The 13,464-nt window shown below is 20.1% G+C and overlaps 4 protein-coding genes across 4 annotated transcripts; all 4 read right to left on the reverse strand.

Annotated features, from left to right (window-relative positions):
- Positions 1 to 1,335: 1,335 nt before the first annotated feature.
- PY17X_1300385 (PIR protein) lies at positions 1,336 to 2,447 on the reverse strand (the record flags this gene model as incomplete). The annotated part of the gene is made up of 3 exons (XM_034637667.1): positions 1,336 to 1,434; positions 1,525 to 2,295; positions 2,433 to 2,447. The coding sequence occupies 3 exons, from the start codon at positions 2,445 to 2,447 to the stop codon at positions 1,336 to 1,338; spliced, it is 885 nt and encodes a 294-aa protein (XP_034493606.1).
- A 2,280-nt stretch (positions 2,448 to 4,727) lies between these two features.
- PY17X_1300391 (PIR protein) lies at positions 4,728 to 5,750 on the reverse strand (the record flags this gene model as incomplete). The annotated part of the gene is made up of 3 exons (XM_034637668.1): positions 4,728 to 4,793; positions 4,878 to 5,615; positions 5,736 to 5,750. 3 exons carry the CDS (start codon positions 5,748 to 5,750, stop codon positions 4,728 to 4,730), a joined length of 819 nt encoding a protein of 272 aa, XP_034493607.1.
- Positions 5,751 to 8,103: 2,353 nt separating this feature from the next.
- Positions 8,104 to 9,249, reverse strand: PY17X_1300399 (PIR protein; the record flags this gene model as incomplete). The annotated part of the gene is made up of 3 exons (XM_022957240.2): positions 8,104 to 8,190; positions 8,295 to 9,098; positions 9,235 to 9,249. 3 exons carry the CDS (start codon positions 9,247 to 9,249, stop codon positions 8,104 to 8,106), a joined length of 906 nt encoding a protein of 301 aa, XP_022811078.2.
- Positions 9,250 to 11,638: 2,389 nt separating this feature from the next.
- On the reverse strand, positions 11,639 to 12,727 carry PY17X_1300405 (PIR protein; the record flags this gene model as incomplete). Its single annotated transcript, XM_022957246.1, has 3 exons — positions 11,639 to 11,725; positions 11,816 to 12,604; positions 12,713 to 12,727. 3 exons carry the CDS (start codon positions 12,725 to 12,727, stop codon positions 11,639 to 11,641), a joined length of 891 nt encoding a protein of 296 aa, XP_022811079.1.
- Between the last annotated feature and the right edge of the window lie 737 nt (positions 12,728 to 13,464).

The raw sequence follows: 13,464 nt of genomic DNA on the forward strand, positions 1-13,464 counted from the left end.
TATATAAATTAAGTTAAATATTTGCTAAATGTTTTACATAGTTCATTTTTATCTCATATATTTTATTATTATAATTATCAACGTATATATATTCAAGTAATCTGTTAAAAATTCTATATTTTATTAATTCTACGATAAAGCAATGATAATTCCGATTATAAAATGGTGATTAATTAAACAATGATAATATAATATGGAATAATAAAAATACGTTTAACGTGAATTGAGTTTTTAACCTTTTCTCCATTGCCCATATTTTTATAATATAAAACTACAAATCACCAATTGGATCTTTAACAAAATATATAACATTGATACCTTTATAATGTATTATTATTATGTCTTTTCGATAAAATTAATATTTAATTATATGAAGGTTTCACAATAAAACAATATTTTAATATTAACTATTTTTAATTTCTAGATTATATGTATAGGCATATAATAATGCATCATATCTATAATATTAAACTTTATTAATATGCTTATATTTTATTTTTTAACTATTTTAAAATATAATATATTTATACCTCAAAATATAAAATTTAAAAATTAATAGTGATTAATCTATTATTATACCTTATGATAAATAAATTAAAGCGTACAAATCAACTTCTATTAATACAAGAAGATAATAGTAACTACAATTAAAAAAATCTTAGAAGCATAACAATAATTTATAGATTATGTTATATTCTCGATTCTCGATCAATATTTATGAATCTATATTTTATGATTATCTATTATGCATTATTAGTGTACTTAATTAACATTAAAAATATAATCATTAATATGAATCGAATTATAATTATACTCTGATAATAAAATTATTATACTGTTCGGTTATAAAAATACGATTTAAATTAAAATAAATATGATGCAAATAATAAGTTTTACTAAATAAAATATTTCACCAAATAAAGAAACATATTGTGTCATGAATAATTCAATATAACAACATATTAACTTTTATATAGGCAATTATGATGTAACATAATATGAATTAATATATGTAATATAGTTATTTTGCTTTAATCATATTAAATATATATTAACACTTAATTATATATATTATAACTTATGAACAAATGTGATGTAGCCTTTTTCATATTAATGGTAATGCTCCTTTGGGAGTACAGATTTTTAACTTCATCTCGAAATTAAACATACGGGATGATACATATATTAAATTAGTGTTTAAATTATAAAAAATTAAATGAAATATAATACTTAGCCCTAACCCGAATATGGGTTCCATAACATAAAAACTATATAAAAATTATGCAAAAATTACTTCGAAATAGACAGTTTCTTAAAATACATCAATCGTCATATTCAGAATAATTTATTAATGATCAGTTTCTTCTTTATATTTTTTATTCTTTCTCTTAAACATTGCTTTTGAAATCGTTTCCGAAATCCAAATAACGAATACTAATATAAAAATTTAAAAAAATGTATAATTTATTTATATTCACAAATTAACCAGTGCTGAATATATTGTTTAATTGACTTATTATTTACCTTATATGCAATTCCCAAGAAAATTGATACTGCAACAAATATAAATGCAATTGGAATTAGTGTCCTTTTTATTACTAATCTTCGTGAATATGTTGGAAGTGATGGAAAATCATTACATTTATTTTTTAAATTATTATAATCATTTGATAATGTAGATAATAATTGATTATAGGGGCTGCCTTTACCATTATTATAATCTTCATTAAGTTCATCATATTTTTTAGCAAATTCTTTAGCTTGTCCCGAAAATTTATTGCAATCTGAGTTTGTTTCAAACTCAATATACATGTCACATAATAATATAAATACATCATAAAATTTAGACATATCTTTAGTACTAATACTCATCAAATTTTGTTTTTTATCTATAAGATCCTTATAATTCTCATAATCAGTAACACCAACTATTTTCTCATTATACTTATTATCTTTATTATATTTATTATATTCAGTATATTTATTTATAAATATTTCATAAAAAGGCTCTATACTGTCGTTTTCGTTCATTCTTTTATAGTTTAACATATAACTTAACCATATCAAAATGTATTCAACAATATTGGTGTTTCCTTTTGCAATAAAACTAAACGAGGTAGGATTTCCAAAAATTTCATTAAACAAATATAAACATCCAGCACTAATATTATCGAGATCATTATCACAATTTTCATTAGTACAGTATTCTTTGAAATCTTTATTATCTTTAAATTTATAGATTTCACTACTCGAATCATATTCTAAATTTGTCCATACATCCTGGAACTTTTTACACTAATAAATCATTTAAAAACAATTAATAAAAACGTGTATTATTGAAAATTTTATTAAAATAAAGTTTAATGATATTTATATATAATACAATATCAAAACACATAGAGAAAATTATTATTATTAAAAAATGTATGTACCACTTCTTTATTCATTGTGATAGAATTTTATTTTTGATTTGTAAATTGAGTAAAAGCATGCTGTTTTATATACAATTCCCCAAATATGCGACGCAAATACTTTAACCCTATATATAACAACGGTCTGTAGTTAAATATATAAGTTTTTCAATAATTAAATTAATATAGAATAATGTTATTACTAAAGAAACGATCTATTCCTTTTTTTGATAACTAATAAGCTGCCTTAAATTGGAGATATTTAATACATTTTGGTCAAATGTATAATATAATTTATGATTATTAATAACATCCATTATAATTTTATTATAAAAATTTTAGTTTAGTAATGAATTTAAAATACTCCCTCTTATATGTGTGTCTCAATATAGAAAAATAATATTCTTTTTCTCATGCTTTAATAAATCTATTATTAGTATAATTTTTAAAAGTATATAAATATATATTTATATACTTGTTTCTTATAATATATATCAATATTTTATTTAAATTATAACATTTACAAAGTTCCATTTTTCTATTTTCTATGCAAATTATATACATTTATATTGTTTTTAATGAATATAGATAAATTCATAATCCATTTTAATGATTCCGATAACTATATTTTCATTTCTATATACTTCAATTTATAAATATACCTTATTGAGTAATTTTACAATATATTTTACGAATAATTTTCACGGTTTAAAACAATTAGCACTGGACCTGTATTTGTAAGCTTAAATACGTTTTTATATGTATATTCTTTTTAAAATAATACTAATTAAATACTAAATATTAACATATAAATAACTATTGATGGAAATTTTAAAGTATAATAGAAAACTATGTTTAATTAAGTTATTGTATTTCACTTTAAGAGGAGAGAGATAAGATATATTTTCTCTTTTAATATATAAATTTAGATAAATATTTGTTAAATGTTTTACATAGTTATTTTTTATCTTATATAATCTATTGTTATAGTTATTAATGCATATACATTCAAATAATTTATTAAAAATTCTATATTTTATTAATTCTATGATAACATAATGTTGTTTTTAATTAAATACGATTCATTAAACATTGATAAAATGACATTTAACATGAATTAAATCTTTATCATTTTCTCCATGGATCCAAATTTTTATAATATAAAACCACATATCCCAAAGTGGATCTTTAACAAATATATAAAAATTATATCATTATAATGCATTATTATTTGTCTTTTCGATAATATTAATGTTTATTATATGAAAGTTTCACAATAAAACAATATTTCAATATTAGTTATTGGTAGAGTATTTTGTTATGTTATATATATAGGCGTATAATAATAACGCTATTTTATCCTTCATATTATTTATAATTATCAGAACAAACTATAACATTAAATTTTATTAATATACTTATATTTTATTTTTTTAATTTTTTGAAATATAATTTATTTATACCTGAAAACTATGAAGTTTAAAAATAAATAGTGATTAATCTATTATTATACCTTATGATAAATGAATTAAAGCATATAAATCAACTTCTATTATTACTAATTAATTTTAATAAAAATGTAAAGGAAATACAAAAGAGAATAGTAACTACAATTAAAACATCAAAAATATTGATATATAGTTCAATTTTTTATGTATTACTAAAAATGTTAGATGCATAACATGCCTTTTATAGATAACGTTGTATTGTCGATTCTCGATCGATAATTTATGAATCTATATTTTATGACTATCCATTATTACAGTTCAGTTGGATAACATGATTTAAATCAAAATAAATATGATACAAGTTATAAGTTTTATTAAATAAAATATTTCACCAAATAAAGAAACATATTATGATATGCATAATTCAATATAACCACATATTAACTTTTATATAGGCAATTATGATATAGCATAATATGAATTAATATATGTAATATAGTTATTTTACTTTAATCATATTAAATATATATCAACACTCAATTATATATATTATAACTTATAAATATGTTATGTAACCCCTTTCATATTAATGGCAGTACCCATTTAGGGGGTACATATTTTGAACATCATCTTGTGATTAAACATACGGAATGATACGTATATTTAATTAGTGTTCGAATTATAAAAAATTAAATGCAATATAATACTTATCCCTAACCCCAATATGGGTTCCACAACATAAAAACTATATAAAAATTATGAAAAAATTACTTCGAAATAGACAATTTCTTAAAATATATCAACCATTATTACTATTCCTGGAATAATCACTACTCTTCGAATAATATATTAATGATCAGTTTCTTCTTTATTTTTTTAGCATTTCTCTTAATTGTTGTTTTTGAGATCGTTTTCGAAATCCAAATAACGAATACTAATATAAAATGTTAAGAAGCGTACGGTTGTTCGTTAATGTTTGCATATATATAATATATTTTTTTAATTCCTTATTATTTACCTTATAAGAAACTCCCAATAAAATTGATGCTGCAACAAATATAATTGCAATTGAAATTAGTGTATTTTTTGTTACTGAACTTCGTGAACAAGTTACAAGTGGTGGGCCATTAGTACAAAAATGACTATTATAATTACTTTCAAAATTTTTATAATCATTTGATAAACTTATCCATAGTTGTAAATAAGAACTTCCTTTAGTAATATCAAAAATATTTTTAACTTTTTCACATTTTTCAAAAAATTCTCCAGCATTTTCTAAACAGTTATTGCATTGATAGTTATCTACATTAATTTCACTATGCATGTTACATAATGATTTTAATGCATCATAAAAATTAGATATATCTTTAATATCAATATCCATCGATTTTATTTTTTTATCTATAACACCAATATTAATATGATCATCACTATTATTAGATATATTCCCCGTATAAAGACTATTTGTTTCTATATTATTGGCATAAAAATCGTATAATTTGGTGATTCCATTTTCTTTTTTTTGATTTAGTTTATGACTTAACCATAAACTAGCGTATTCAACAATTTTATCACTTTCTAAATATTCATCATTAAGCATATTTAGTAACATTATAAAACCAGAGATAATCTTTTCTTTATCACTACTGCAGTTACTACCAGGGCAATACGTATTTAATATATTCATAGAATAATATTCTCCCGATTTGTTCGGATCATCATCAAAATAATTATCAATCTCATTAATTATACCACACTACGAATATATTTTCCAAATTAAACAAAAAAATGTATTAATATAAATGTTACTAAAATGAAAATTAATATAATTTGTAGGAATACAACATACGAATAATATAAGAAAAAGGATATATACCTCTTTATAAGACATTATAATGAAATTCCGTTATATTTTGGAGGTTATGCGGGGTGATGTTATTTATATATATTCTATAAAATATATGGTATATTTACTTAATCTCTTTACGTATCAGTTATCTTTCGTTAGACATATTATTCTTAATTTTAACTTCATATAAAATAATAATACATTAGTATTACTAAAATCATATTATACTTATTTTATGACATTTAGCTAAACTATCTTAAATAGAGGGTTGCTTACACACTTTGCCATATGTATATATGATGCATTTATACAAAAAATACTATTCTTACTAACATTTGGTATAACTTTATTATAAAAATTAATATACTTTTATAATGAATTTAAAAAATATATACACATGCTTTAATATATAAAATAAACAACGTCATATCTTTTGTTTTAATAAATGATGTCTCAAAATTAATATACTGAAAAAATCGAAACAATTAAGAAATCCATTATTACTATAATGTTTAAAAGTATATAAATAGTTATTTTTTAAAATATATTAAATACTATATATTTGTTTCTTATAATATATAATATTGTTTTTTCTAAAATTATAGTATTTTCAAATTATGTTGTATGTTCCATTATCTTTTCAAATTACATAAATTAATAATATTTGTAATTAATATAGATAAATTAATAATCCATTTTAATGAGTCCGATAACTTTATTTTTATTCCTATATACTTCAATTTAGAAGTATATATTATTGGGCAATTTTATAAACTATTTTATGCATATTTTCCATTCCTTAAAACAATAATTAGCACTGAACCCGTATTTATTATGCTATTTATATGCTTAAATAAGCCTTTAAATGCATATTGTTTAAAAATAATACTTAATAAATATTAATATATAGGATATAAATAACTGTTGGTGCAAATTTTAAAGTATAATAGAAAAATATGTTTAATTAAGTTATCATACTGTCCTTTAAGAGGAGAGAGATAAGATATATTTACTCTTTTAATATATAAATTTAGATAAATATCCGTACATGTTCTGAATTGTTCATTTTTTTCTTATATATTCTACTGCTATAATTATCAATGTATAAACAATCAAATAATTTATTAAAAATTCTATATTTTATTAATTTTATGACAAAACAATGATAATATGGAATAATAGAAAGACATTTAACGTTAATTAAGTCTATATCCTTTTATCTATTTATCCAGTTTTTTAGAATATAAAATTACAAATCCCAAATTGGATCTTTAACAAATATATAACATTAATACCTTTATAATGTGTTATTATTTGTCTTTTCGATAATATTAATATTTAATTATATGAAGTTTCCACAATAAAACAATATTTCAATATTAATTATTGATAGAGTATTTTATTAAATTATATGTATAGGCATATTATAATAACGTATTATATCTATCATATTATTTATAATTATTATAACAAAATATAATTCGAAATTTTATTAATATACTTATATTCTATTTTTTAAATCTTTTAAAATATTATTTATTTATACCTCAAAATATAAAGTTTAAAAATGAATAGTGATCAATCTATTATTATACCTTATGGCAATAAATTAAGGAGCATAAAACAACTTTTATTATTACTAATTTTAATCAAATGTAAAATACAAAAAGATAATAGTAACTACAATTAAAACTTAAAAAAATATTATATATAGTTCAATTTTTTATGTATTACTAAAAATGTAGAAGCATAGTAATATTTTATAGACTATGTTATATTGTCGATTCTCGATCGATATTTATGAATCTATATTTTATGTTTATCTATTATTGTAGTTCAATTGGATAACATTATTTAAATTAAAATAAATATGATACAAGTTATAAGTTTTACTAAATAAAATTTTCATAAAATAAAGAAACATAATATTATATGCATAATTCAATATAGCTCTGGGTTACCAAGGTTTATATAATAGAAATTATGGTATTCCATAATACGACATCATATATAGTCAATATATATATTAATATATACAATATAGACATTTTATTTTAATCATATAAAATTGACATGAACACACAATTATATATATTATAACTTATGGGAAATGTTGTATGTAGCCCCTTTCATATTAATGAAAGTACCCCTTTGGGGATTGCATATTTGGATTTCATCTTGTGATTAAACATAAGGAATGTTACATATATATAATTAGTGTTCAAATTATAAATAATTAAATAAAGATATAATACATATCCCTAACCCGAATATGGGTTCCATAAACATAACCCTGACCCACAGTATAAAAATTATATAAAAATTATGCAAAAATTATTTCCCAATAGACAACTTCTTAACATATATTAATCATTATTAATCTTCGAATCATATATTATTGATTCATTTTCTTCTTTATATTTTTTATTTTTTCTCTTATTTGTTGTTTTTTAAATCGCTTCCGAAATCCAAATAATGAATACTAATATAAAATGTTAAGAAATGTACGATTTGTTTGTTAACGTTTGCATATATATAATGAAAATAATATTTAAATGTAATATTTTTTAACTCCTTATTATTTACCTTATAAGAAATTCCTAAAAAAATTGCTATTGTACTAAATATCGATAAAAATATAAATAATTTGTTTGCTACCGACGAATTTGATGATATAACTCCAGAAATTTGTTCAGGGCATTTTATAGTAATTTTTGTTTTATCTATCGTTGGAATCGATGGACTATCGTTACATTTCTTTTTAAAATTATTATAATCATTTGATAAAGTACACAATATTTGAATACCTGAACTGTTTTCAGTAATACTGTGATATGTATTAAGTTCATTATATTTTTCAACAAATTGCTTAGCCTTTTCCGAACATTTTGTGCAATATGAATCATTTGTATCAAATCCAGTATACATTTCACATAATATATTAAATGCACCATATAATTTAGATATAATATTATTATCCATGTCCTTATTCGTCAAATTGTGTTTTTTAAGTATAAGATCCTTATAATTACTACAATCTTCAACATTCTTTATAGATGTTTTATACTTTTCATCACTATTTATAAATGTAGTATAAAAATGATTTAGACTGTTTTTATGTTCATTTTCAGTTAGGCTTAACATATGAATTAACCATACCATAATGTAATCAACGACATTGATATAGTTGCTTGCATATTGCGAAAGCATCTCAGAACTTCCAAAGAATTCATTAAAAAAATATAAACATCCAGCACTAATTTTATCGAAAGGACCATCACAATTATTATTATTACAATACTTATTGAAATGCTTATCTTCTTTAAATAGATACTTTCCATTACTCAAACTATCGGGAAACCATTTTCTTACATCTTGGAACTTTTTACACTAAGAAACATTTAAAAACAATTATTAGAAATATGAATTATTGAAAATTTTGTTAAAATAAAGTTTAATGATATTTATATATAATACAATATCAAAAAATGCAAAGGGAATTATTATTATTAAAAAATGCATATACTAGATTTTTATCCATTGTGATGAAATTTCATTTTAGATTTGTAAATTGAGTAAAATCATGCTGTTTTATATTCACTTTACCCAATATATGACGCAAATACTTTAACTCTCTATATAATAACTGTCTCTAGTTAAATATATTATAAGTTTTTCAATAATTAAATTAATATAGAATAACAAAATAATATTATTACTAAAAAAAAATTCTATTCCATTTTATGATAATTAGCTAAATTCCCTTAAATAGAGAGCTGTTTAATAAAATTTTGATTAAACATAGATATGATGCATTTTATACAAAAAATGTTATTACTAACATCTAGAATAGCTTTATTATAAAAATTAATATATTTTATAATGAATTTAAAGTATGTTTGAACATAGAAAAGGAACAGAATTATATCTTATGTTTTAATGATTGCCCTTCTAAAACTTAATACTGTATAAATCTAAAAAATAAAAAATTATATTATTACTATAATCCATAAAAGTATATAAATGGTCATTTATTTAAATATATTAAATATTTATATACTTGTTTCTTATAATATATAATATAGTTTTTTATAAAATTATAGCATTTACAAAATAAGTATCATTATTCCCTTTTTTAACTACATATACATAATTTTCATATTATTTTTATTTAATATAAATAAATTCATAACCCATTTTAATGAGCCCAATAACTTTATTTTTATTCCTATATACTTCAATTTAGAAATATACCTTATTGGGTAGTTTTATAATATATTTTACGCACCTTTCCCTCTGTTAAAATAATAATTAGTACTGGGCCCATACTTATTTTCTATTTATAAGCATAAATAAGTCTTTGAATGTAAATAATTTTTAAAATAATACTTAATAAATATTAAATATGAATAAATAAATAACTATTGATGGAAATTTTAAAGTATAATAGAAAACTATGCGTAAATAGGTTGTTATATTGTCCTTTAAGAGGAGAGAGATAAGATATATTTGCTTTTTTAAAATATAAATTTAGGTAAATACTCATAAATTTTCTACATAGTTAATTTTTATCATATATATTATATTGTTATAGTTATTAATGTATATACAATCAAATAATTTATTAAAAATTCTATATTTTATTAATTCTATGACAAAACAATGATAATATAATATGGAATAACAGAAAGCCATTTAACGTTAATTGAGTTTTTATCCTTTTCTATATTTATCCAGTTTTTTAGAATGAAAAATTACAAACCCCAAATTGGATATTTAACAAATATATAAAAATTATACCTTTATAATATATTATTATGTATCTTTTCGATAAGATTAATGTTTAATTATATGAAGGTTTCACAATAAAATAATATTCCAATATTAGTTATTAGCGTAATATTTTAACAGTTTATATGTATAGGTATATAATAATAACGTTATTCTATCTATCATATTATTTATAATTATTATAACAAAATATAATATGAAATTTTATTAATATACTTATATTTTTTAACTATTTTGAAATATAATTTATTTATACGTCAAAACTATAAAGTTTAAAAATTAATAGTGATTAATCTAATGTTATACATTATGATAAATAAATTAAAGTATATATAACTATTTCCATAATTTGAATTTAAAACTTTAGCATAAAATTATACTATATATAATCGAAAGTTAAAAGTATAGTATACATATATCTATAATTTAATTTTTTATTAATATGCATATTTTTATTGATTATTAAAAATGTTAGATGCATAAAATGCTTTTTATAGATAACGTTGTATTATCGATACTCGATCGATATTTTATGAATATCTATATTACAGTTCGGTTGTTAAAATACAATTTAAATAAAAATAATAATGACACAAATAATAAGTTTTACTAAATAAAATTTTCATAAAATAAAGAAACATATTATATGCATAATTCAATATGGCTCTGGGTTATCAAGGCTTATATAATAGGCAATTATGATATTGCATAATGCAACTTCATATATAGTCAACATCTATATTAATATATGCAATATAGACATTTTATTTTAATCATATTAAATCGGCATGAACACTCATTATATACATTGTGTTTTATGGAAATATGATATTCACTCATTTCATATTAGCTTATCCCCCTTTTTGGCTGCATATTTGAACTTTTGAACTTCATCTTATGATTAAACATACAGAATGATACATATATTAAATTAGTGCTCAAAATATAAAAAATTAAATAAAGATATAATACTTAGCCATAACCCCAATATGGGTTCCGCAGGTACAACTTCAATCTTTACCCACAACATAAAAATTATGCAAAAACTATGATCATAAATTACTTCCAAATAGATAGTTTGTTAAAATATATAAATCACTATTACTATTCCTAAATAATTACTCTCTTTGAGTCATATATTAATGATTCATTTTCTTCTTTATTTTTTTTATTTTTTCTCTTAAATATTGTTTTTGAGCCCGTTTCCGAAATCCAAATAACGAATACTAATATAAAATTTTAAAAAAATGTATAATTTATTTATATTCACAAATTACTCAGTGATGAATATATTTTTAAAATTCCTTATTATTTACCTTATAAGAAATTCCTAAAAAAAATGCTATTGCACCAAATATCGATAAAACTGTAAATAATTTGCTTCCCATCGGCGAACTTGATGATGCATCTTCAAATGTAAATGCTAATGCAGAAATGTCTGCTTCTATATCTGGAATCGGTTGAACATGTTTACATTTATTTTTTAAATAATCATAATCATTTGATAAAACAGACAATATTTTTTTATATGGACTGTCATCAGAATTACTAGAATCTCTTTTAAGTTCTTGATATTTTATAACAAATTTACTCGCATTATTTAACAGTGTATTCCTATCTGTATCCATTTCAGTATTATCATATATACTACATAATAGTTTAAATGCATCATAAAATTTAGACAAATCTTCAATATTAATATTCAACAAATTAATTTGTTTATCTATGAATTCCCTATAATCTGTAAATCTGTTGGAATCATTTTTAAACATACTATATTTATTACTACCAATTACATTTTTAGTATAAAAGTCGCTTATTTGGGTGGTTCGGTACTCTGAGTTTTGATTTAATTTGTGACTTAACCATAAAACAATATATAGAAAAAATGGTTTATTCATATATTCACTTTTACCTTTCTTTGGGTATTTAGTAAAATATTCTCCAAGTAACCATAAAAATCCAATCGTAATTTTTTCGAGTTCACTATTGCAATCTCTATTAGGGCAGTAATTATTGTAATTACTGATATCTTCTAGTTCAAATTTCCCCTTGTCTTTTAATTCATCTGGTAAATACATCCTCAAAAGATCAAATTTTCCACACTAAAAAATCATTTAAAAAAAAATGGTAAAAAAATGTATTAAGAAAATGCTATTAAAATAAAACTTAATGAAATTTATAGGAAATATAATATCAAAAAGTATATATACTATAGAATCTTCCATTATGATGGAATATAATTTATAATTTCTAGGTTAAGGGGGTATCATATTATATATGTATGCACTAAAATAGGTAATACAATTATTTAACCCTATATATAGCAATTATTTGTATATAAAAATATTTTTATTATTCTTAATATAAATTTAAAATTAATATGGAATAATAATATAATATTATTACTAAAAGGATATTATATTTTTGTTTATGGTAATTAGATAAATTGCTTTGTTTGGGGGGGGTGTTTAATACATGTTTTATCATATGTATATATAATACAATTTTGCATAAATTGTTATCCTTAATAACACTCATATGAGTATTATTATAAAAATTAAAGTAACATTGTAATGATTTTAAAATATATCTTCTTATATATATACTTTAATATAGAAAATAAATGTCATTTCTTTTGTTTTAATGATTGCCCTTCTAAAAATTAAATACTGTATAAATATAAAAAATAAAAAATTATATTATTACTATAATTCTTAAAAGTATATAAATAGTAATTTTTTAAAATATATTAAATTTATATATACTTGTTTCTTATAATATATATTATAGTTTTTTCTAAAATAATAGCATTTTCAAATTTAGTTACATGCTCCACTTTTTATGCAAATTGTATAATTTTAATATTATTTTTATTTAATATATATCCATTCCAATTATATTTAACATTTTCAATAACTTTATTTTTATTCCTACATAATTAAATTAAAAATATACCTTATTA

Source organism: Plasmodium yoelii, assembly GCF_900002385.2.
Source record: "Plasmodium yoelii strain 17X genome assembly, chromosome: 13".
Taxonomy (NCBI): Eukaryota; Apicomplexa; class Aconoidasida; order Haemosporida; family Plasmodiidae; genus Plasmodium; species Plasmodium yoelii.